At 49.8% G+C, this 26818-nt stretch overlaps 1 protein-coding gene across 1 annotated transcript; it reads right to left on the reverse strand.

Moving 5' to 3' along the window:
- Nucleotides 1-25700, reverse strand: ASCC1 (activating signal cointegrator 1 complex subunit 1; the record flags this gene model as incomplete). Its single annotated transcript, XM_079536459.1, has 9 exons — nucleotides 1-117; nucleotides 8858-8937; nucleotides 10218-10345; nucleotides 13434-13553; nucleotides 15507-15643; nucleotides 22167-22345; nucleotides 23673-23770; nucleotides 24564-24688; nucleotides 25599-25700. The coding sequence occupies 9 exons, from the start codon at nucleotides 25698-25700 to the stop codon at nucleotides 1-3; spliced, it is 1086 nt and encodes a 361-aa protein (XP_079392585.1).
- Between the last annotated feature and the right edge of the window lie 1118 nt (nucleotides 25701-26818).

Genomic DNA, 26818 nt, shown 5'->3' on the forward strand with positions numbered 1-26818 from the left:
TCAGTGCAGTAGCAGCCGCCCTGCTGTGCCATAGTACCCAGAGGCATCCGAGGAGTAGCGCTGGGAGAGCAGCACCGCGTCCAGCTGCGCCTCGCCGAAGGAGAAGTTCTCAAAGAGCTGCATGAGAGGAGAAAAAGCCATTCAGGAACGACAACAGCAGCTCGGCCTGCAGCTGCTCCTGTTGCAGGGCCGCATGCCGCTTGCCAAGCCTGCTTCCCCATCCCAGAACAGCTATGGCATGCACTCTCAGGAGAGGGTGTTTGCTTCTGGCCCAGGCCGCAGGGCTTATGGTTAATAAGGCTTGGTCCGAACCCGGGTCAGCAGGCACCATCCCAGCACTGACCCCACTCTGCTCAACAATCCTTCCTTCATTTGGCAAGGGACTGGCAGCAGGCTCATGCATGTGAGCCGTGGTGGGGCCAGAGGCACACCTCAGCCCATTCATCCCATCCATGAAGCCAGCCAAAAGATGACATCAGGTTCTCACAGGGAAGCTCGGTGACACTGCTGGGAACGCAGTGCCTCTGAGAGCAATGTGCTGCTCCTGCTCCATTCCAGGAGGACGCAGAAAACGCACTCACGAATTAAAAGCACTGCTCCACAGAGCCATTTCCTCCATCATTGCCTCCCTGCACCTCATGGTCAAAACCAACAGCTGGCCTGGAAGAAGCACCCCACAGCTCTCCATTGCCCGTCACTTCCCCAGAGCCCTGCTGGAACAAGGTTGTCCCAGGGGGCTTCTCCTAGAGGAGCAGAGGAGGGGAAGAATGACTGCCAACACACAAACTCCATTTGATGCAATTAAAGATGAATACAATTAAAGATTAATTACGTTTCCAAAAGGCTGGGTAGGTCTTAAATGCCTCATAAGATGTTGGGGAAGTGGACGGTCTCCTTTTCTTCTTGTTTGGGCAGAGCGGAATGGGAAGGTGCCCCTCGAGCAGCCAGCAAGGCAGCCCCCACTGGATGGGGGAGGCCATGGGAGAGCCCCAGAAGGCAGCAGCTGGGGCAAGGCTGCTCCATCTGCACGCTGCTAGAAGTGAAGCAAAGCCTTTGTACTGAAGCACTTGGTATTCCCACGGCCTTTTTTAAGCACTACTACCTCCTGCGAGTCTGAGTGCGTGTGTTTCCCATGGAGAACACTGCTAGGACTATTGATTTTTGGTAATGCAGCTGTACTTTCTGAGAGCAAATGCACTACAAGATTTAAAGGACAGCCACAGCCCTATTTTTTTCCTGCTCTCCTTTCAAGCCAGCTCCTACTGATGCTCCTCTGCGCTTGTAGGCAACTGGATCCCATGCGCGAGTATCAGAGTCACAGCACCACACAGCCCAGATCCACCACGGGCAATTGAGAAAGAGGCCCTGGAGCACTTCCTCCAAGGGCTCTGCATCTCTGCGACAAGCAAACATCCCACAGTCATCCTGGGGGCTTGGGAGAGGCTTCAGAGGGCTCAGCCTCCACATCTATTATCTTGGGGAGAAGCCAAGCGAGAGCTGAGAAAGATATTTATATCTCCCACCACAGAAATGCTCTGCTTGTGGGGAGGCCAATGAAATGGAAGAGCACTTTGTGTTTTTCCTTTTCTTCTGGAAAAGGAGAGCCCTGGAGGTTGGTGCAGTTCTCCTTCCCAGAGGGCCACAGAGGGGAGGAGGTGTGGATCCGTAGGGAGCAGATGCAGGTCACTCGCAGGGCTGCCACAAACCGTGGCATCTGGCTGGAGCAGGAAGCCAGGCTCAGCAGCAACAAGGCAATGCCCTAAATCCAAACACGCCAACGGATTTACATCCTCACTGCCTGAGGAATAAATAAGGGGGTGGGATGGGGGATTTCTTAATACTGTAAATGAAAACAAGCCCGATGGAGGAAAAGCTCAATTTGCAGAGCTGACCCCGCACACGCCGTGCCACCTCCTAACGCCTCTTGAGGGAACAGCATCACTCAACTAAGTACCCTCTGCCTTCCCAAATCGAATTAGACCTCAACAAGGAGAGCACACTGCTAACATTTAACCTCGAGTCCTGCACCTCAGCGCGAAGGCACTGGAGATGTGCTGAGCATGCACAGCAGGAAAATACTTGCACATCAAACAACAATGAACGACGGGCAAACACGCTCCTCCAAACATCAGTCCCCAACCACAGCAATCCAGCAGAGTCAGAGCGGCACATTAACAGGAGGGCTATTTCTGCACGTTTTCCCCCTTTGCCTCAGCTTGTGAAGCAGATACAACCAAAATACTGGGGAAATAAATGCAAAGGATTCCTGGAAGAAGTATGCATTTGGGCATTTGTCAAGCAGCTCTCCTGGAGCGCAGCGGCACCTTTGTGTGCAAACTCAGAAACAGCAGCAATAAATCATGGCACTGCCCCGCGCTGGGACGGCTGCGGCACGCTTCGGCTCCGCGGCCAGAGAGCAGAGCTGCCAATGCGAGCTCGTGCCTTCACATCACCTGTCATGGGCTCAACAAGAGTGAGAAGCATCAACGGCAGCGGGAGGACAGAAGGAACCCAGGTGATGGGAGGAAGGCCAAGGTACTTAAAACTTCCTCCACGTAATCCCTGGCTTGTGCTCGCGCTGCCTGGCCTGGGTTCTGCGCTGCCGTCAGGGTTATTGATCGCTGTAAAGCTTTACGTTGTCTCCAGCAGTCAGCCAAAAATGACCCATCCGGAATTGATAACGAGCCCGTGCTGCCCTGCTGAGAGCTCAGAAACGCAGAGGGAGTGAAAATTCACCACAATGCCAATGCCTTACAATTAAAAACTCCCGGCAAAGAGCAGCATTAGCGCAGAAGATGCAGAGGTGCACACACACACCTGCTCTGTGGGGAGAAGTTGGCTTTGCTGGAGCTCCAGGCTGGGAAGCAGTGCCCCAGGGCAGGGGCACAATGGCTCAGCAGTACAAAACTGCCCACAGTGAATCAGCCCTGCAGGCGAGCAATGTGTGCACTGTTGTCTGCCTGAGGCCCGCTGGCAGGAAGAGTCAGGTGCCCTGCTCTCCTTGGCTGGGTTAGAAATGCGAAAGACCAGGTGAAGTCATCTGACTCCAGCAAACCCTCTGCCTGCCGGAGCCCCTCCTCTGTCACAGCTGCTTCCTGCTCACAGACACAACCCAGTGCTGGGAAACTGCTGGTAGATCAGGGACCTGCGGGGTCAGCATGTCTGGTTTCGTGCACTTCTGCTAAGAGCTCTGCCGGCCAACCTAACAGCCTCCATCTCCAGAAGCTGCCCTGGAGCTCCTCCCTCTTCACCCCAAGAAATGCAGCAAACCCTTCCAGCAGAGGCGCTCCGAGTCCCCCAGACAAACCTGAACCAAATCCTCTGTGGGCTCACAGAGGATGAAACCTAACTGGGCAAGCTGTCAAGATCTGGGAAGCTTGTTCAATTAATGGATTTTTTTCCTCTTCTATTTTCACTTTCAAAATATGTTTTCTGAGACACTTTGGTGCCAAGAAAGAAACATCTGATTCCTGTGTTATTCACTGCGGACACCACTATGCCAATGACTATCTGCCAGGGGTTTAATTGCACTTGGAGGCTCACCAGCAGCAACACAAGACAAACACCAGAAGCAGGTAGGCAGCACCCATCCACAGCAGTGTCTCACCACGAAGCGCCCACCTCCTGCTGACACTGGTCAGGGCTCCCTTCCTGTGGCTCTTTACACTGTTTGGGCATCCAAAGCCTCTCTTCCCTTACAAAAAAGAAAGCATCCAGACTTCCGGAGGGAGGCAAGTCACTCACAGAAGACCTGGCAGCCTGTCTTGGGGGAGCGCAGCAGGCCTGTGCTAGAAGCAGAGCGCTAACTCCCTTACCATTAGCATTCAGCCTGTCTCGTCCAGTCATTTATATTCTCTTGCTCTGCAGCAAAGCAATACAAGACCTGAAATTGCAGACAAGTGATCGGCACCCAGGGTTAGCACGAGCCCTGTGCAAGACACGAGTCAGTGGTGACAAAGGAGAAGCCCTCCTGCTTAAATCACCCATTCTGCCCCTTGGACAGCAGTCACACATAAACCAATTCTACCTGGAAAAGTACCACTCATGTCAGAGCGAGCGATGCACAGAATGCAGGGCGTTCTTGGCATGCATGACAGGCGATTTCTTACTTATATTTTTATTTTGCTGAGCCAGAGTAAATGCCACCTAAATGCCACAGAGCTTTTGGTACATAAGCAAATGCCATTTTATGGGTGTTTTGCATCTATCTTACATGGTGATCATAAAGCAACAAGCTCAGAAAGGGCCAAGGGAGGTCATGGCCTCACTGTCCTCTACATCCCTGAGGCAGGAGGAGCTCATTGCTGGGTTCTGTCTGCACGGGAAACAGGGAAGGAGGGTACACGCAGGCTTGCCTTCTTCCCAGTAGAGCTATCTGGGGCCACATCCAGTCTTTGTTCAGCAGAGACTGTCTGGTTCGTCCTGCATGAGCAGAACCCAGAGATGCTTCTGTCACACTGCAAAGCTTTTGCTTTAGCACAGGGTTTTGGGTCGTTTCCCCTCCTTGCTGCAAATCCATGAAAATTCATGCATTTGAGGAAAGCAAGCCCTAGTTGCTATGGTGAAAGGCATTCTGCAAACTAAGAAACAAACACAAGTGGGACATTTGGAGGTTACTGCATCCTCGCACATCTTTCTGACAAGAATAAAACACCCCAGCAAATTAAAGGCTCTGCTAACTTCCAATGTGAGGGATTCACGGTACAACTGGTTTAAAGGAATGAATGATCAACCCCTGCATCTCTCCAAAGCAGCCTCACCCCCGTGGCACCCAGCACTCCCCATTAAAAACAGCTGCTGCAGGTGCTGAGGGACCTGGGCTTTGGCTTTGCTGCAGTGATGCCAAGAGGCTTGCAAAACACCTGGGAACACCGGGACAAGGACCTGTCAATGTGACCTCCCAGATCTGTTCACAATCACTGAGAGGAGGAGCCTGGACACAGAGCAAGCCCATTAAATCAGGCAGACCGGGAGATTAGCCAGCAGAAGGGCCAGGGTGCCTCTGTGATGAGCTCCCCACTTTCACTCATCAATGTGCTCTTTCTTTTCCGGCACTAAACACAGCCCACATGTAGGAAGATGTTTTCACAGTGACCCAACTACATCTCCTTTTCCTCCCAGAATCATGCATACATTGGTTGCCCGTCTCTCCCTCGATAGCAGCACGATCAAAACTGAAGGCAGAGATCTCCCCTCTGCAGAGCACACACTTGCTCCAGTTCTCAGAGCTGTGCTGGGCACATACTCTCATCTCACCACGGAGGACCACCAGATCATTTTTTCTGCACACTAGGAAGACTTGATCACGCCTAATGTGGGTCTTCCGATTTAAAAACTACAATGGGAAAGAGTCCATCCCTCTAACTCCCCAAGGAAAGCTGCAGAGATGCAGTCTAGGTGCCAGAGGCTGCAGAACATATGCAGCACTCGTCAGTCCACAGGAGAACTGGCAGCAGTGACTGTGCAGAGGCAGATGTTCTCTGCTTAACAGCTTGCTGGGCTTAGGGTATTTTCAGGGTACAGGGAGGACTTCAAGGCCAAGATTTTGCTTTCACGTGGTGCTGCATCAAACATCTTAAACTGAACTGCTGCAATACCACAGCTGCTGCACTGCTCCTGTCCAGCAAGACAGAAGTAGCAACAGAGAACACCACCATGTCTGCGTGCAACCCACCAGCACTGGTCTGTCACTGAATGAAAACACCAAGTGACAGAGGACACGGCCCCGTAATTTAATGCCCTTAAATTCTGGAGCCAGGTTGGGTCACGCCTTGTCTGTCCCAGCAGCACGTGCCTCTATACTGATGGACCCAGCTCCAGGCCTGGCACATCAGCTCAGTGCCTGCCGAAGCTTTGCTCCACAGCACCTGCAGAGCTGCTCTCTCAGTCTGTAATCTCGTAAGCCATTAAGGCAGGGTTCACTCCTTTCCTTGCTCAAAACGTGCTTACCTTTTGTCCACACACAGCACAGGCCACCCTTTTATATCCCAAACCTCAAGATACAATCCTTCAGTTCTAACACTGTGTGAGTTCAGATGGCTCTCTTCCTACCGCAAGCCTTTTTGAAGGATCCTGGAACATTGTGGCTGTATCTTCACGTTCCTTTGCATTTCTATTTATTCACCACAGCCTTAGCATTTTCACAGGGGAAAATAAATAAATGACCAAGTAAATAATAAATAAAAGCCTGAAGGCAGCCAAGCCCTGGCTCCGGAGATGCACGCAGCTGCCCCGGCTGCCTCAGTGCCAGCACTGCACCAGCTGCGACGCCGGGCACACAGCCACCCTGCAGGGCAGGGGGGGAGGAGGAGGAGGCAGCACAAAGGGGCTGCCAAGCTGGCATCTCCCCGCTGTGCCCAGCCTGACCTTACTCACATGGGAGATGCTGGAGCAGGATTGCGGTTCTGTGACTTGGACGTGTGAGGAGCTGGCACACCACCTCCCTGGAAGCAATACGTACTGCTCTGTATGAAATGCTTCATAAAGCAGCCCTGTTCCTTGGGACTCAGCTAGACAAGAACAAAGCCAAAGCGTCTCGCACCTTCATGGGAGGCACAAATCACTCACACGCTTCCCCTGGGCTTTCTGCACCAAGCAAATCAAGGAACCTTTTGCACAAATATTCTTCAAGACAGAGGGAATTTAAACTCCTCAATGTAACTCATCCTACAGGATCTATTTTCTGAGCAGTGTGGGAAGGCACCGGCCTGCACAACGATTTATTAGCACAAACAGGAGTGTGTGTTTAACTCTGTGGAATGGGGAGAACAAAGGATTATTCAATAAAATTCTGATGAGTTCTGCCAAAAGCAAAATACCAGCTGGAGCCCGGGGTAGCGCAGGCAGCCTATCGGCAAACACTGCTGCCATCTGCACGCAGGCATCAGCTGCAGCCCCGGGGAGTGGCAGAACTGGGCCATCCTCACCTCGTTGTGCACCATTACCTGCAGGCCCCGCCCTCTGCTAAGCCAAGCCCGTGCCTGACAGTGCCACAGCCACAGCCGGGCAAGGAGGCGGCCCAGCATGACGACTTGACACCGCGCTCACCGATGCCCTTCGTTTAGATCCTGCTGCAGGAGCTAACAGCCGCTTCGCGAGAGGGCAACCTCGCTGAGCAGCAGATAAATAATGTATATAAAAGAGGACGTGGTGCAGTTCTGCAAGGTCATGCTGAGCACACTGGCGGCCGGCTGGGGCTGGGCTCCTCGGGTAAGAAGCCTGCAGCTATTTATGACTCATGTAATTAATTAATGCCAACGGGTGCTCTGCTGCAGGCACGTGGGAGACCAAAGGGAAATACGAAGCGAGTAGGTTAGGAAATGTAGTGGAGGTGGGGGAGAAGGATGACATTTCTTGCAGGAAGGCACGCTTTGAAGTGATCATCAACAGTCCAAACAGCCAGCAGCTCTTTGGGCTACATCCGTACAGAATCAATTAGGGGTTTTAAAAGTGCCTCAGCTCTGATTTCAGAGAGCAGCCAAATAAAAATGGCATTTGAGGCAGGGCCGGGGCATTTCTAAGCGTCGTGCACCACAAGACCCACCGCCCCACAGTGCAACCCAAGAGTGTTGCAAAAATCAAGTGAGCAGCGTAATGCCTTTCAAACTGCGCATGTTTTTGGATGAGGAACATTAACGAAGAATTTTACGTCTCTCTGAAGTCTAAGGACATGATCAGCAAATGCAAAAAGGACTGATGGGCAAAGCGAAAAGCAGACGCTCCCTGGAAACGGAGTCCCTCCAGGCACTTGGGGCTGCTACCTGCCTTCTCCAGAGCCAGCTCAGGTGCTGGGGAGCTGAAAAAGGGGTCACATCCATCAGTGGCCTGTTCCACCATGCAGCCCTGAGGTCTCACAGCAAGCGCTCCACACGTGGCACTGCTGAGTCATGACACCGTGCTCGCACAGCCGGCGAGAGCTTAACCTAATTTTGTCCCTTTGTTTGTCCTCTGCGCAGAGATCAATCAGCTCTGCTCTCTGTCTTCACATCCCATGCAGCCAGCACCTAACGCATTGCACAGCAGAACTGCAAACACAAAACACACCTCTTCTGTCCCCTGATGCCCACAGTCCTTTCGAGCTGTCCATTTCGCATCCGATCTGCATCCTTGCTCACGTCTCTCCGCTGCCAATTTGTGACCAGAACATCTATCATTTCACGATGTGAATGCACGTATTCATGCGCTCTCCTGCCTCCCTCTTATCATAACAAATCAGCTCACGCAAAGAGGATTTAAATTGGCTTATAACCCAGCGCTGATTCCCTTCTCCAGGCTTGTCTTTTCTCCCTGGACACTCACGGCGTGTGAGCACCGCACATCAGCCCAGTGTTGCCACCTCTGCAGCCTGGGGAATCTCGCTTCCTGCCCTCCCATCAACACTAAAGCTGACTCTGACCCCCACTAACCACTAGTTTTCTGGAGCAGAACCATGCAAACTAATAGCAGAGATTTAACAAACAAAAAGAGCATGTGAAGTGGCAGTTTTAGCAGCATAAAAACAAGCATGAGTGAGTGAAACAAGAGCAACAAAGTCTGCCTTTCTGGTGGGCTGCAAACCAACAGGAGCCTAAGTCTCTAGGGTAAGATATGAGCAAAGTGAACGACAACACCAACACCCACTTAGCATTCGTGTGACGTATTCCTGATCTGAGCTCACCAGCTTTGAGAACGCTTCTGTTAAATACTGTACTGCTCTCAACTAGGAGTGATCTAGATTGTTTATTTCCTAAACAGATGCCCCCTGCTCTGGGAAATCCCATAAGCCAAAGCCAAAGACAGTTTTAAAGAGGTGCTTCAACCTCTTCTGGATATCTAGTATCAGCAGCTGGCTCCATTTCTCTAATTGTTTCATACTGACCTTGAGGATGTTTCGCCCATTAAACGACTCCCTCTCCTTGAAGGATGATTTACCAGTCACTGTGTTGCTTCGCTCTTCAGCTGGAAAGAGAAAAGCCACCACCAAAACGAGCTTTAGATAGGAGAACTGTGTGTGCTCTACTTCACCCCCCAATCCTCCCCTCCCCAAAGTCAGCTGCCAGCTGATAAACCATCCTTGCACAGCTCTTCATGCAAAAACACTGCCACTTTGATCTTAAAGATATCCGTGCTGACTGTGCAGGGATCAGTGCTTCCACCAGGATTACCTGCAACACCTGGTGGAAAGACCCTGTGCACAGCTGGTGTTGAGGTGATTCTGGAGGGCACCTGCTGTGGGGAGCATCCCTGCATACCACCTACATGTGTGTAAGGCAAGGAAGCAGACACCCACAGAGACATGGAGAACAGAGATCCAGACCTTCAGTGAGTGCCAAATGTCTCCATCTCAGATCTATCTCCCCAGAGGATGTCTGAAGTTTTATATAATCCCTAAGTACATAATCTGCTCTTTCTAAGGGACCTTTGCCACACTCACTGAATACATTCAATATTTCTTCTACATCTCCAGCATTGACTACGAGTTCCCACTCACAACCAACAATGCTAATCAGATCCCGTATCGAACATAAAGTGATTTCTATGGCTGCCTGGGTAAAGCTCTCCTCATTGTCTCCGAATGCCTCACATGCCTGATAGAGCAGTTCAGCACACAGACTGGATGCTACTGCCAGCGGGCCCCCCCTCCAAAGGGTAAGATTCCTGTGAGTGCTGCTGGCCAAGAGTGGGTCTGAAATTGTGAGAAGAACCTTAGAAAGGACCCAGAAAGTACTCAAAGCACGTCTGCCTCCTCCAGCTCTGCTGGCTGCTTTTTCAGTTTTTCTTGGGTTTTATTTAGCAACATCCCCCATACAATCTTCAAGGCACTTTTAAGATTAAAATAAGCACAAAAATAATGTAAAAAAAAAAAAAAAAAAAAAAAAAAAAAGCAACCCAACACAAGAAGTGTGAAAGTCAACAGTTACTGACCAAAATACCTCCTGTTCAGTGGTATTGTGTTACATGGACATGAGGAAATGGATTCTAACTGAAAGAGGGGAGATTTAGACCAGATATAAAGAAAAAGTGTTTTACAATAAGGGTGGTGAGGCACCAGCACAGGCTGCCCAGAGAGGTTGCGTCCCTACAGACACCCAAGATCGGGGTGGAACAGGGCTCAGAGCTCTTGATGGAGCTGTGGGTGGTCCTGTTCACTGCAGAGCAGTTGGGCCAGACGGTCTTTCAGGGACCTTTCCAACTCTAGTGATTCAATGCATTTACCAGTAAATAACAAGAATACTCACCACCGCTCGGGTCTTTCCTGAATAGCGTGTTCATGACAGTAGCGTGCAGTTTCACCCTATCCCATTCCCTAAGCATCAAACCTGAGGCCACGAACCTCTCCACCAGCTGATCAGCTATCATCTGCAGCCTGGGAAGGCAAAAGGAGAAAGAATGGAGCAAAGTAAGCCGACAAGAAATTGCTGCACTGTCAGTGCTTCGCTCTTCTGTCAGGAAGGACAGCATGTGTGAAATGAGTTCTCCGCATTCACTCAGGAAAAGAGAGCAGGGGAAGCAAACAGAGCCATCAGAATTCAGTTATCCTGCAAAAAGTTCTGGCTGTTTTACAAGGCTTCCTCTGTCCTTCCTCCACTCACACGGCTTCTGCTGCACACAGTCCACAAAGCAGGGCGGATTTAGCATAGCAAAGAGTTTGCTGCCAACGCCCAAACCTGCGTTCCCTGGGGCGTTCAGGCACTTGGGCCCCACGGGACCCACAGCAGCCACAGGGCCCACAGCAGCCACAGGGCCCACAGCAGCCACAGGGCCCACAGCAGCCACAGGGCCCACAGCAGCAGGCTGGAGCTGAGAAAGGCTTGGCTGGCTGCAGGGCTTGGGGTGGCCACGCTCCAGCTGCCAGCTCCTACGCCGCCTGCTTGCGCCTCACCCCCGGTGGGCTGCCGGCAGCCACGCGGCAATTTCTAGACTCTCCAACTTCCGACTGTCATGGTTTTCTGCTATTTTCTGGCTTTACATCAGTGATTTTTAAAATTAGCAATGACAAAGATTAAATGAATATCATTACGGACAATACTAAAACAAATTAAAAGAGAATAGCTCGAGTGAAAATGGGGCTTTATTGCATTATAAAGTTAATCAAGGAAATAAAACAAATTAGAATGAATTATAATGGAAATTATTTGCCGTGCGGGAGGCATCAGAGCATGATCTCTCTCTCGTTCTGAGCCATTCTATGTGCAGAAGGGCTTGCCATCCCCTAATGCTGCCTGCAGTTATGCAAGCTAAGTCGGGTAAATCAAATCTCCTGCTTTATGGCTTAAGCTGATCAAGATCATCCAAAGATCAGGAAGGAACTCCACCTGCAGCCACTCCAGGAGCACACACAGCCAGCAGAACATCTCACAGGAGGCAGGAAGGCACACACCTCTTACATGGGCTGCAGCAGTCTGAGCCAGCACAGCACAAAACGGCACGGCGCAGCATGGCACAGCACATGGCTGCTGTGATCCTCCAGCATTGGCCTTACAGCTGAAAAACTGCTCCCAGCCTGCTTTGCTCATGTCTCTGAGCAAAAAGCAGCAGGTTTAAGCAGGCAAGAGAGACAAGTGCCAATTCATTCTGCTGGGAGATATGCATCAATTCACACGTGAGGGCAGGACCTGCCTGGATGAGGAGAAAACATTACAATCACACAGCCCTCTCTGAGCCTATTTCCAAGCGAAAGCAGCAGCGTTGCAAAACAGAAGCTTGGCAGCCTCCAGTTGACGTGCAAAGCACAAGATTTGGGTTAGGCCAAAGCCTCAGCTAGGGACTTTCGTGAAGGATAGAGGGAGGCACTATCTCAGCAGCAAGCCCCTTTCTCAGGAAACATCTCCGTTTGCAATGGCAGGCAGATTGGAAGGTCTCATTTCTCTCCCCAGCCCAAGCAGCTCTGCCAGCCCATCCACATATTGTTCCAGCACAACGGTTAAAAGGCTCCTCAGCAGAACAGGCAGCACTGGCACCTGAGGCAAGCTGCAGGATCAGTCCCCAGCCATCCAAGCAGTGCCCAGCCATGGGCAGACACTCCTGCACCATATTACGCTCCCACCTGTCTGGTCACAGACACGCACAGAAGCACAAGCAGACTTGCGAGCACCACACGTAAGGGGTGATCTGGAGACTCAGAAGAAAAGGGGTCTACAGCTCAGTGAGCTGATACATAATGATTTCTACAGCACTGACTGAAGGGCACTTCGGTCATCCAGCATTTACCTCATATTTCTGAGTGCTCCCTCATTTACCCCCCTGGCTGATACAGATTGCCCCGGTTCTCCACCCTCCCCCTCTGCTTTATCTCACCTCTGTCAGGGTAGGACAGACTTTAAAGTGGAAGACTAGAGAATGGGAAAAGAAGATTTGGGTTCTTACCCAATCTCAGCAATTGTTACACTTCCATTTCCCCCAACCATTTTCTTATCTCACATCCGATCTCTTACTTCAACAGAGCAAACAAAGTGTGTTTTTCCCTGGGGCATTAAGCATGGGGCCCTCGGGGAAAGAAGATGCTAGAACACATCCCCCCCTCCTTGAACAGGTTCCTGCTGGCACCTTCCTCCTCCAGCTGTGCTGTTCACCCCCTGCAAGCTCCTGCTGTCCTCCAGCAAGGGCATCAGACAGCAAGGGCAGCACCACTGGAAAAAGATCAAGCTAAAGAAGAGAAAGCCAACACTCAAGAAGAGAAGGCTAAAGTTCTCCTGGCTGGTCCTCTGCCTCCTTCCCAACCACCTCACATGAGCAGTTCAGAAAGATGGTGGCTCTAGCATTTCCCCAGTCTTTGAGAAAGCACCTAGAGATTACGCCGCTGTTGGTGATGCACTTGTCAAGAATGAGATGGAGGAAAGCTGTCCAGCCACCACTGCATCCTGGACAGCGCTGTGGCAGAGCCTTCAGCTGAAGCCACATCAGAGCACTGAACAGCACAAACACACCAACCTGGCTTTGACACTTCACACCAGAGGTCAGAAGACAGGTGTTTCACACCCAGCGTGTGTTTCAGGCTACTCAGGGACACAAAAAACAACTCTGTGACCAAGCTGCATTTTTCTAAGGACTTTTTTGTGTAACTGGCTTTTAAGAATAATGAAATGCTGCAGAATAAAATCCAGATTCACCAGGTCCATCCATTGGAAACCAGGCAGCAGAGGCCAAGTTGTCCTTGTTTTAAGTCACCTGGGGAGCACCTCCTTGCCTATCTCATCACTGCCTGAGCCACAGCACCATTACTCACTCCAACAGACTGTTACAGAAACAAATGACATCCTTCACCACAACACCACGGACTGATTCAAAGACCAAATACATCACTGCCTTAACTGGTTTAGGAAGCAAGAATGACTTAATCTTCCCAACTGCCAGCCCACGGACCGCGAGCAGCACCCGCAGACTTCGGACAGCCGAGGTTTCTCCTGCTGCTGCTCAGCGCTGCCTGCATTCTGGGGGCTGAAGAAGGAACTCACTTGTCTGAGCCATCCTTCATGCGAACTTTGGCATAAAGGACATCCATCATGGCAGGGTCGTCGTTCATGTACTCCACCCCAGTCACCTCCACGCTCAGAGGCTTGCCTCCCGTAATTTGGCTAAAATGGAAGAAAAAGCAAAACGTCACACTTGCTTTAGAAATGCAGCATGTAGCATTCCTCCTGCCTAATTTCTGAAGCTCGAAAAGCTACAGTTGCTATTGTTTCATCATCTCAAAAAATACCATAAAAACATTTAAATTTGAATTCATACATTCACTGTTTCAGACATACACTAAGTCAACTTGTCAGTACTCACAGGCCATCTCAAAGCAGAAATCTCTATTTACTTTTTACAAAAGCTATCAGCAGTCAAATGGTGTAACTCCTCATTCCAGAGAAGCTGCTGCCTTCCCCACAAAGAGAGCGACTGTGACACAAATCCTCCAGTTCATCGATTTTCACTGGCAAAAGCACTTGATGCAGAAGGCAGTTTTAAGTACATTTCAACATCCACTTACAAATGCTGGGAGTACATAGAACTGCTTTAAAAACCGTCACCAGCTACTCTGGCAGGAACGCGAAACCTAAAATGCGTGAGGATGTAATATGCACTCCCACACCCAGCAGCACACCGTGAAGCCTATCTGCTCCCAAACACACCACCTCCTTGCTCTCCAGGAGCACATCACAGGAGGCGTGTGCTGCAGCAAGAGCTCCCAGGAGCAAGTGCCTCCACCTCTATCAGCGCCGAGGTCTTGTGGGCAGTGCAGGGCAGGCAGAAGTAATGACCACAAGTTAAGTGGGAGTGTGACTTTGCTCTAACCTTGCTTGCTTTTGTGCAGCCTGCCTAAGAGGTTCCCAGTAAGACTTACCAGGTGGAACAGGGGAGTGCGATTCCCTCTCCCAGTATGATTACTGGGAGGAAAACAGCACAAGTAAGACTACAAACACTTGAGGCCACATACCCAAAAGTTGTAAAAAAAAGGGCACACTGACTTTCAGACAGTATTGCCTGCATTTAGTAAAAATAAATGAATGCTAATGAAGGTTCATACAGGTGGAAGGGAGCCTAAATTGATTTTGAAGGCCTATTTATTTGGCTATGGCAGGGGAAATACCTGTCAACGCAGTCAAGTGTTGACTCCTCCTCCAAAGGCAGTGGAGAGTCAAGATTTTCTCTGTCTCAGCTCAACCCACTCCTGAGGAGGGTGGCACTCTTCAACTACTGTGGGCAGCTCCTTCCCCTGAAAATACTCCTGCATTTCTGGTCAGCAGCTGAAAAAAGGGAGCCTTCCTTTTAGAGGAGGTAAGAATTTTGGCCATGCACTGATTCCCACAGGTGTCAGCTAGCACAGCGTGGCTAATTCTTCACGCACCAAAGTTGAAAATAAAGAAATACAAATAAGGAATCCATGCCCTCCGTGCAAAAGCATCGCAAAAATAAATAAATAAATACGGACAGCAGCCCCTCAGGCCATCTCCAATTTCTAAGCCGTACAGAGATAAGCTAATTACAGTGTCATTCAACCACATTTACAGTTCAAGCCATAATATCTGCAGTTCTGTGTTAACAGGTGGTGAGAAAGCCCAGTTCCTGAACCAGTGCTGAATGGTTCAGAGCGATGACTCACATGGCTCACACTGCCTTCCCTACACGCTCCCTGCACCCAGAAATGCATGTCAAGGACACCTCAGCATTTGCTCTGAGACAGGAAGTGCTCAGAGCACAGTGCTGGAGCCCACTGTAGGCAACATGGGAAGGTGCTGGAGCTCATCCCTCCCCCTGCAGCAGGCAGGGGACAGCAAGGAATTGCTCCCACAAAAACAATGGGACTGATGCAAGAAATGTCTGGAGCAGGTCTGCAGGGACTGAGCTGAGAGTACTGCTGTGCCCTCTGGTTGTGATTTCTTGGCGATTTCTGCTGCTCCTACTCAAAACATCCAGCCTCCTAAATTTCTGGAATTTAGATACACTGTCAGGCTGCTCTCCTCATCATTCCTCATCAAAGACAGCTTGCTTCTTTTCCCCTACACGCGCCCTTGGTGCTGACATCCCTTTGCAACACTTACTCTACAAAGTCCTCTTTGCACTGCTGCAGGAGGTCACACGCTCTCTGGATCTCCTGTTCGTTCAGCAGCACCAGCGTCCCCAGCGTCAGGTGGAGCTTTGCAGGGTTCTGGAACAGGCTGCTGCTGACCCCGTGATCCTACAAATCAATCAAACACAGCATCTCATCTCAAGCATGTACACAACACCTCTCAGAGGGATCCACATAGCAGGGAACAAGCAGCAAGCCACCAGCATCAAACCTCTCATCTCTGCATCGCTAGGCAAGTTGCTAGAGTCTTAAAGTCGAAACAAGAGGGAATTGCACAGACTTTGGGAGCGAGGCAGAGCCCAGCACCACACGCCTGCACACCACCTGCTTTTGCAGTGAGGTCCAAAGGCAGATCAGGGCTCTTTAGGGCAGGCTCCAGACCTCCACAGCCATCAGAGCAGTGACTGCCACCAGCCATGGACACGGCGCAAGTCAGTGCAAAATTAGAACTTGAGCGAAGTGTGTTCTCTGTGCCATAAAGCTGGAGCCAGCTGCAGTGGCAAGCTCTAAATAGCCTCTAAATCCTGTCTAAACACTGGCTGCACCTCACAACACAAGCACAGCCCATACCAGCTCTGGTAATTACATTTTTCTCTTTCCCAGGTGCCCTATAGTTTGCTGAGATGAATTAAGTTTAAATTCCCTTTAAAAGAAAAGCTACGTGTTGTTGCTGAGGAAGAACTGTTCCCAGGTGGAGCAGTGCTCAGCTTTAAGGAACATGCTTTTCTGTTCTTGAATATTCATAAAAATACTTTGAGGATGGTTAACACACCCATATTAAAACAATTATTTCCACTTGGTGGCCACTTCCCATCAGCACACTGACAAACCTCTGCTTTAAGCTCCAGAAGAATTCAGCACTGCTGAAGCATTTATTTGTCCGAAAATAAAAGCCCAATGACTGCGAATGACAGCCTTGAAGTCTCTAACCGAGCTTCAGAGTTTGAAATAAAACCTCTCTGACGTTTAAACACTGCATCCCTCAGCTGGTGTAATGCCTCACATCTCATCAGGCATTGTTCATGCTGTGGCAGCACCCATATCCTTGCTGACAGCAGCACTTACAGGCTGGGCTAGATGAGCAAAACTCAGCGTCCCCAGCTGACAGAGCACGTACCTGCCTTCGCCTTGCTAATTGCTTTATTGCTGGCTGAGACCCCAAATCCTGCTAGTGGCAAAGGATGCTGCAAGCCTCAGCACCATGCAGCAACCTGCAACGAGCACAGATGAATTACATTAGGCATGCCCTGAGCATAGGACAGGAAAGGTGGGTGCCTCCATCTCGCTCCTTCCCAGAGGGAAGGCAGCTAAAGCCTTTTTGCTCCCTTTCACTCACACTGCTGTTAATGTGCAGGACCAGACACAATTCCTCTCCATCGGTCTTTCTCTTTTAATGGTACCCATAGCCAGGGGATATTTGGCCCAACACAAAACAACAGCTTGGTAATAGCAACCAGGAGAAAGTTTGAGTCCATCTTGCCAGAGACAAGCATCTGACGTCACTCACACAGTGCACACAAGTGATGAAGACTGCACAGTAAAGCAGTTCACAGGACAGAAAGCAAAACCCCAACCCTTGTTTTCTGGGACAGGGACTGACCTGCCCCAAAAGCAGCCTTTTCCCAGCGCCTGAGTGGGGGCTGACAGCTGACAAAGTGCTGGCATGGCACCTCTGCACACTGCGCTGCTGGGACAGCCAGCAGGGAAGAGCAGGGCAGAGAGAAGAGGTCAAGACCCAGACAAATCTCCTGGTTTACCCCTGGTGTTTCATACAGCTCCTGAAATTCCCACATACAGCACTTACAGCTCTTTCGCAGGCCGAAAGATCCCACCTCCGCCATGTGTGAGCAGGATGCTGTGTCTGAAGTAGCTCTCTCTGGAGCAAGCAACATTTCTGCAGATGTCTTAGCAGCACTTCTGACTTGGGCTCAGTTCAGTGAAATGCAAAAGTGCTTGAACCCACTTATTCAACTCCCGTTTCTGCTATGCTTAACTGCTGTGTCCAGTGGGACATATGGCCAGTTGGACAGGATGATCTTAGAGGTCTCTTCCAATCTCGGTGATTCGGTGATTCCAAGACACGGACCCGAGTGCCTTGTGGTGACAAACTCCTCCAGCACCAGATTCCTCCCCTGGGTCGTGACAGGTGAGCGTTCCTTGCATCACATGCACAGCAAGGAGCAGAATGGAAAGCACAGCACCAGAGTGGTGAGGACAAGCAGGAGAATCCCCTGTATTTGACAGGGGAACGTGAAAGCCGCGTGTTTGTAGGGATTTGCTAGAAGATACAAACACATAAAACAGACCCTAGCGCTTCTCTCAAAAATTCACCACTCAAACCAACTAAGGATGCACTGAGAGGCAGGAAGAACGCTCCCTGTATGGATCATCTGTGTGTGACTGCCCATTTGAGCTTGTGCCGCTCTCTCAGACTTGTCGTGGGCACAAAAAACAACACATTTCCATGCACGTACCTTTAACAATTCTTTTTTTTTTTTTTTTAATTAGATCTCCCTCTTAGACCCTCTACCTTTGCTCTCCTACTTTAGAAGGAAAGACTTTCATTAGGAGCCTTCACCTCTTTGCAAAGTCTGAGCACATTGTTCCTATAAATCTAAGACACTTTAGCAGGGAAACCAAAGACCAAAGCAGAGCCTTCTGCGTGACAAGGCAAAGGATCACACTGCTTAGCTCTTCCTCCCAGGCTGCATCCTTTCTGCTGTCTTAAGAGCTTCCAATATTTGCAGACAGCTTTCTGTTTTTTCCCTAATAGCAGGATAGTGCGTGCCAGCTACATGCCCTCTCCCACCCCAACCCACAAACAAAGGAGCGAGCCAGAAAAACAGCATTTCCTGAACTGACTGAAGAACTGCAGGCTGAAAAACCCCTCCCATTTTCTGTCCCTTCCACTGTGAGATGTAATACCTCATTAACAACGTTAGATATTTACAGGTTGGCATTATTACAGCAATCATATTTCTCTTCCATGCTACATCTGCAGCCTGTTAACAATGCAAATGCTGTGTTTGCACAGCTCCAAAAACCCAACCATGATTTTTCATGGCAATTTCACTGCTGAACCTAAACCTTTTCCTTTACCCACCTGCAACAAATGCTTCAGTCCTCCTCACTCCAACACCAGCATGGCTGTGCTAGGAGACTCCCAAGGTCACCCAGACAGCCTGAGCTCCCACTGCACCACACCACTAAGGACCCAAGCCAGGTGAGCCACCTCCTTATCTCTGTACTAAATCAGCCTCAAAACAGCTCTGCTTCGCTGGCTGGCTGCCCTAATGCCACATACGAATGACACCCAAAGCGCTCTGTATCGTGACACAACGTTTGTCTAACAGAAAGTTTCGAGGACAAAAAAACAGAGTCAGAAAGCATACCACCACCAACATACCCTATGCTGTAAAATATAAATGAATGGTTGTCATGGCAACTGCTTCAGAGAGAAAAGTCCCTCACAAATGCTCAATGGCCAGAAGAAGCCCTCACACGCACACCCCCCAGTTTCCCCCTTCCTTGCCACTATTAGTGAGGTTCATGCAAAGACTAGAGTCTACCTGATGCTGCAATGCTTTGCACCAGCAAATTGCAACAGGAAGTGAAGCTCAACACTCATGTCCCTGAAATCTATTCAGATGTCTCTAAGCATCCTGAGAAATCCCGTTGCTTTGGACAAATCTATAAGCTCTCTTATTGCTCTGTGAGGCACAGTTTTGAATTACTGTTTTTCATTACTGATGTGCTTTCCAGCAGACCCCGCTGTGAGATAAAGTGGTATTAGAGTGGCATTACTGGCTGCAGAGTGATTGAGAGACATACAGGGCTGCAATACACTCCTGAACTAACAGGCAGCAATGTATCTAGAAGCCTTTTTGCTAATACCAGGAGAAGGAAGGATAGAAAAAATAAAGCACTGTGTATTCCTTGGCTATCCATATGCAAACCTCCAAATACCTGCCTCTGACTGACTTATATATTTCAAGCTAAAAATGAAAGTTCTCAAGCCTCCTGAGAGACACGGGCCACTGAACAGAGTCAATACAACCCTGCACCCCCAGATCAGGGGCACCCTGCACCCACACTGCGTGGAGAGCCCTGCTGCAGGGCAGCCCCGGCTGCCACTGCCTGGGGAGATTCCCAACAGTGCCCAGATGACTCAACAGCAGCAAAATGCAGAGAGGATGTCTTGAGTGCTGCTGCTGGAATGAGGAGGAGTCACGTCTAAGTGCTGGTTCTGAGCACAGTTCCAGCCAGTGGCTCCAGCCTGCAGGTTCCCTAACCACCGAGCAGGGCTTTGCTGATGCCATGCTGTCCAGACACAGCATGAAGAGGCTGCAGAAGAAACAGAAGGTTAGAGAAGACAAGGTTAGCTTGGTCTCAAGCAGTGGTCTCAGCACTTCTGTGACCAAACCTGAGCTTCTGCAGCCATGGAGGACAAGCAGGCACAGGAAGTTTTGCAGATGTTCTCAGACAGCTCCTTAGGAATGTGACTGACAATGCTGGGGAAAGCACCAGGATAAATTTATGAAAACGTTTCCAAGTGGATGGCAGGCAGTGATATGATGCAAAATGACAGCTAAGAGCGAGCAGGAGACAAATCATACAACAGGGGCAGATTAGGAGGCACGTGGAGAACAAGGCAGACCACCAGCAGAGGCTGGGCTGATGGTGGGCTGCAGAGATGCAACCAAGGCAGCAGGCAAGAAAAATGCACGTTCAGCAAGGGGAGGAGCGAGCTCAGGTGAGGCCCACATAGGGCAGGAATAAAGACACGGGATGACAGTGTGGATGATGGCATTAGTTGCAGATGAATAGAAGAAGCTGCATCGTAGAGATGTTGCAGTGAAAAGATTTGCACTATACTGAGCAGCCAGGAAGCCAGAACTGAGCAAGGTTCTGCTCTACGCAGGAAGATACGAGGCCTGCTGGCAGACAACCAGAGGTGAAAGATCAGATAAGCAGGAGGATCCAAGGCAAGCAGAGCAGGGCTAGATATATCTGAAAGGACTGATGGATAAAGGGAGATTCAAGCAAAGGACTGTAGCAGCCATATGCCACTTTGGAAGGGGATAAAGGACAAGAGAAACACAGGGATGAATGCAGTGGTCTCAGTCCAGGGCCAAAGGCATGAGCAGACACTGCCAGAGCCCATGCTGAAGTTAACAGTTCCCCCAAAAGGTGCCTCTCTCCCCATAACTCAGTGACCCCCACAAGCACTGGAACAACCAACAGGGGGAGCCAGGCGACCACTGACACCAACTCCAGGGCTGGCTCGCTCTGTCCTCAGTCTGATGTTTCCATTCCCCTAACTTTAGGGCTTTTATTTAATAAAGGGAAGCGTTAATATAGGAGTAGTTAATGCTAGATTGTGGGACTGAAAATCAAGACAGTGATAGTCTCCTAGCCTGAGGAATGAGTTCTCATGGCATTGCACTCATTGCCACCTCCTGTATCTATTGGCCAGTACCAGTTGTACTTGACATTAGGTGAAAATCTGAGTGATAGAAACCTCTTAAAAATGTCAGAGAAATAAGAAGCTGGGTGGAGAAGAGGGACTTAAATCAGAATTGCCTGTAGAAACAAGACTGCAAAACCAGCCCAGTTCTGCTGTTAGAGATGAGACAATTGGTGTACAAGCAACCATGAAAAATCTTCCCCAGACAACAGGTAATTCACACACAAGGCATAAACACACAGGAAACAATACTTCTCAAGCTGTGCAATTAGGAAGGTTATGCTTTTCCCTTTGAAAGGCATAAGCAGGAGCAACGGATGTAACGGTAAAAATACTAGCCCATAAACCCTGCTGCATGCATACAATCTAACCTTCAGCTGCTGCAAAGGGGAACTCACTCCTCTTGCCTAGAGATGTCCTCCGAGCAGACTCAGAGGACACAGCAATTTAATAACATCATTCCCTCTTCCCAGGCTGGCCCTGTGCACCGAGATACCATTTCTGTCAAAGCAGCAGCAAACTAAAATACAACAGGGAATGCTCTACTTTCACTTCATCCCATCCCTATTTTCACTATGCCTAGCTGTTTCCTGCTGCTCTTGGTGCTCTCAGATCTGAAGGCAAGTAGGAGGGACTGTCAGCACCGGCTCTCGGGGGAAGAAGGGAAGTGATTACATTAGCAGGATGGCGTGTGCTACCGAGTCATTTCCTGACACCCATCCTCATCCACTGTCAGTAACCAAAAGAAAAGTGAAATAGAAGCAGCAGCAAACTTGTGAATCGCTCCTTGGTTTCACAGTTACGTGAAATCATATAAAACGTAGAAAGGTCTGTTACGTTATTTAGAACCTTTCCTATTAAAAATCAAAAACCCAGAAGAAACAACCCTTGTTTGAATCTTAAAAATACCATCCCACCTAGGAAAATCTCAAAGGAGAACAACATATTTTACAGCAAATTAACTAAGCCATTCTGCATTCCAAAAGGTTTCCCAATAAACTCACAGCAGAGCCACCAACTTAAGCAAAAGGCCTGTAAGAAATACACCGCTAGGAAAGGAAGCAAAGAATAAGGCCTCTGAGGTAAAGGGCAAAAGCCTCTCTCAGCGAATGAGAGACTGCTGAAGGGGTTTCCTCCAGCTGGAGCTCTCGCGTGGATTCTTACCTGTGAGCATTTCTCCAGCACCTCCTCCTTGAACTGCAGGAACTTCTCCTGGATGACGGGCTGGTTGAGAGCGAAGGACAGGAAGTGTGTGAAGGGCTGCTTCTTACGGAAGCTGTCGAGAAGAACATCGATGCGTGTCCGGGCCGAGATGACGGCGCCGCGCTGCTGCCCTGTGATCACTGCAAGGAAACAAAGCGACACCCGGCCGCTTCTCACGGTGCCACAGGGAGACCGCTGGCACTCGCGCGAAATACGCGGTACGTAAATGGACCGTGATCGTGCATCCTACTGATCTGCTCGATACTGGGGGATCTTGTGAAGGTAGGAACATTTCACTCGGGAGCTGCCAAAAAGGAGTCAGAAAAACCTGCACAACAGCACCTCTCTACTGTTATCCCAGAGCTCACCGAAGTGACAGGAATTAAAACTCCCAGCCACGCACAGAGAAATCTTGCCAGACTCCCTGCTTGACTTAAAATGCCTGGCACGACTGTACTTTCCTCTGCAAAGGCAGGATGATGCCTGAAGTATCCCTCTGCTCACAAGAAAGCTGCCTCTGTGTGTCTAAAAAACAATTGCAAAGAGTCACTCGCTTCAGCGGCTCTTCAGATTTCTAGAGCATTATTTCATGTTTTCATGAAAGCAGTCTCTTAGTAGAAGCGACAAAGGAAATCTACAAAAGATCAGGATGCCCTACGTTGTTTGTGTATGCACCAAACAGAGGACACTTGATCCTGAAAGGAAAGAACTGCAAAGAGCAAGATTTTCTTGGTTTCCTACTATTACATGTTTACAACGTCTCTTAGCCTTCCAAACAGTTCTTCACAGTTCTCAGGAAAAAGTCAAGCCCCACTTACTGAGAAGTGCCACCACATTCCTGCATAGTACGACAGCTGGGTCCCCTGTCACCTAATCCTCCCTACCCCGTCATGAGCGTAACTCTACGCCGCACAGCAAGAGCCCTCTGGATTCCCACTTAGGCAGAAACCCAGTGAGCAACACCTCCTGTCTTGTTAAGTCACTGCAAGTGATGAGAAGGAACATACGGTACAAGGATGCCTGCTCTCACTATGAGAAAGACAGCAACGTCATCAAAATACTGCTTATATTAAAGAACGTGATGAAGTTTCTTTCATGTCTAAGTAGATAACACTTTTTTCTAGATGTATACTGCAAGTCCTTAGTAATGGATATGGTAATAACTACAGCAAAAAAAAGCACATTCAGGTCCAAAGCCCAAAGTTCAAAGGCCAGTCATTTGTATCTAAGAAGTGACTTCAGTGAGAGTATGCATAGGCTTAAAAGGGAATTTTTTCCCCCTCCTCAAGATTCTTATTCTGTTTTATAGAGGTTCACAGTCAAGGAAAAAAAAGCTCAAAAGGGAGGTGGTTTTCCCAGGGCTATACAGAGAGCCAGGGCCAGAAGCAGGAGTTAAAGGAAAATACCCCCTATTCCTCCTCCCTGCTCAAATCATGTCCATGGAAGAGCCAGCGAAAGAACACTTACCAATTTCTCCTTCCACTCCAGGCTTGGGAATGCTGATTGAGGTTCGAGTCTCTGTTTCTAGTCTCTTCTTGGTTTCTCCTTTCTTCCCTATTATGTACCTGGAGGTATAAAAGCAGAACAGCACAGCATGGCTGGACCACTCCTCACCAGGGACCACAGCCCAGCTGCCCCAGTGGCTCCCCTGACACACGACATGTCCATGTCAGAGGACACATGCAACCAGCTCAGGATGCAGGCCCTGTGGCTGCTATCAGCCTGTGGCCACAGGATGACAGGCAGTGGCTTACAACTTGCTTCAGCTGAGGCACATCCTGCCACAGCATTACCATCCACGTCATCACTTTCCCCCCCCCCCCCAATAACCCCAGACAAAGAGCTAATGACACTTCCCAGTTGGTGCGTTGCTCAAGATAGTCATTTGCCAGCATCCAAAAAACAAAAGAATACCTTTCCCTCTCTACAGTTCAGTAAAATTATTTAACCCATAAAACTGTCAAAACTAACTGGATAAAGCTTTGAATGTGGCAGGCCTCCCAGTGAACATCAGATCTGAGTCAACAGCCGGTTCCAGGTGCGTGTGCTTTCTCTCAAAGCTTTCACAAATCCCCCTGGCAGGCTGCTCACCCCAGTTCTTTCTCCTTTTTTTCCACTCTCGCTGACACTTTCATGTTCAAGGGAAGAGATGCTCAAACACTCTCCTACCAGCCAGAAAGCACCACCTGCTGTCTCTGCCACAGCAAAGGCTAGGAGTCAAGCGTGGCAGTAGAAAAGCATTGCCAATTTTCCTCTCCCAGAAGCAGGACAGACACAAAACAGAGATCTGGCGCTTACCCTGAACCCCGCCAAAATATATCCTGCACAGAAAAGCTTCCCCAGTCAAAGGCAATTCACAGAAACCAGAACCCCATAGGCTCACTTGTATAAGGGGCTGGGAACCTCCACTTTGCACTGGAAGCCTTTCTCAGTCTCTTCCACCACAAAGGCATCGCATGGTTCATCCGCACAGTCACTGGGCCCTACCAGGAAAAGCAGCGCTATGTAGGACAACAGACTCACAGCCTTCCCCTGAGGTTGAAGATAGCAACAGACATACTCCCTTCTGCTGCAACTAACTGCTTTTTATTTCACCTTGTACCAGCTTCAAAAAAACCATAATGACTGCTTCAAAAACTGCCCTGCTTGGGAGGTACAGAGCCCGTACTCTCAGAGCCCAGGCTTCATCCTGGCTGCAATTTGTGCAACAGCTTGGTGGGAATGCCCTCCTCCAAGTTTTGCACCGCTCTCCAACAACACACGGAGACACTGGAGCAGAAATTTACAAGTCGCAGAAGAATAAAAATAGAAGGTTTAGTTCAAAGGTCCAGAGATTTGTGCCTGTTAAAATCAAATACACTTTCCAGAAAGAGGCTGAGGGGGTTCTCTATGCTTCCTCTCACATACAGGGATGGATCCGGGTAGCAGGCAGCTTATAACTGCTTTGTTTGATGCACTGAAGGGCAGGGTGGAAAGGAGAAACACCACGGTCACAATTCTCTCTGAAAGATAACAAAGGGACTTTTTTTCTGTCTACAACTCGCACAGAACTACAACAAACACGTAGGCAGAAAGACAACATAAAGCGAAGCAGAACCCGTGAAAAACAGATCTACAGAGCCAAGGCGTGGCTGTTTTTTCTTTACTAGCGATCATTCAGAGCCAGCAAAAGTGATCAACAGCCAGCAACACAGACACACAAACTCATACTGAGTAATTATGGCTACATCCACTCTTTGGTCACAGTGATCACCCAACACAAAGTGTTTTTCTTCCTGCTTTTCACAGCTCATTCCACCACACAGACAGGCCCTCATGCACACAGACACAAGAGGCAACACCAAGTGTCAGCTCTGTCCCATGCCACTGCAGTGATCCCGTGCGGCACAACACCTGTGTAGAAGTCCTCCTCCTCCTGCTGTTGGACCTGCTCGTGAATGACGTTCTTCCTGTACACTCGCCCACCGATCCTGACCAGGGTGGGCCGTAGGACATCCATCACGCTGCTCTTCCAAGGACAGTGAGCTGCAAACATACACGCAGCTGTGTGAGGGCAGGTGAGCCCTGAGAGGTATCTCTGAGCTCCTCAAACCCTGTCAGCATTCAGCAGCTCTGCAAGGGCTGTGACCCAACCACACCAGCATATCTCACGTTATCCTTTTGCATAGAATCATTACAGTTGGAAACGACTCCTAAAGTCATCTTGTTCAATGAGCAGACCACTGCCCACGTCCCTCAGTACCACATCTTTACAGCTCTGCAACACCTCCAGGGACGGTGACCCCCCCCCCCACCTCCCCAGGCAGCCTGTGCCTATGCACCACCACTCTGAGAAGAAACGTGTCCTAACTCCCAATCTGACCTTCACCTGGCACAACTCCCCCTGGCTGTCACTTCTCACCATTACCTGGGAGCAGAGGCCAACCCCACCTCTCCACCACTTCCTTTCAGGAGCTGTAGAAAGCGATGAGGTCTCCCCTGCTCCCCAGACTGACCCATCCCAATTCCAATTCCCTCAGCCACTCCCCATAAGAAATCCTGGCTCCAGCTCACAGCTGTGTTGCCCTTCTGTGGGCCCTTCATTATTTCTACTGAGGAAAGCTGAGCTTCCCCTCCAGCTGCCCTGCTACAGGACATCAGGCACCTAGGTTCCCTTCAGCCTAAAGATATTAAAACATTAAAAACCATGTAAGCCCCGTACAGCATTTCTGCATCACCTCAGTGCACCACTCTGTTTCTCACACAGTGGCCCCCGTGTTTCTCAGAGCTTATATGGTGCTTTTATTTCCACAGAAAATACAAAAAACAAGATTCCCCGTGAAAAAAATACACCGAGTTTGAGACAAACGGAGGCAATCCTGGACGTGCTCCAGAGAGATGCGGGCTGATTTTCGCTGTGGAAAACACACGCAGGCGTGCAACAGCAGGGCAAGCAGTACGGTCAGTCAGACCTCAAACCTATACACGCCACCGAAACGGTTACGTGCAACAACTCCGCTTGCCCGGGCGCTTTTAGAACAGATTCCCGCCAGCGAACAAGAGCTCCGGCAGCACGCCGCCCTGCGTCGGAGCGTTTGTGGGAGCGCTACCACGGCACTGACAGGGTAGGCACA

Source organism: Tetrao urogallus, assembly GCF_951394365.1.
Source record: "Tetrao urogallus genome assembly, chromosome: 5".
Classification (NCBI taxonomy): domain Eukaryota; kingdom Metazoa; phylum Chordata; class Aves; order Galliformes; family Phasianidae; genus Tetrao; species Tetrao urogallus.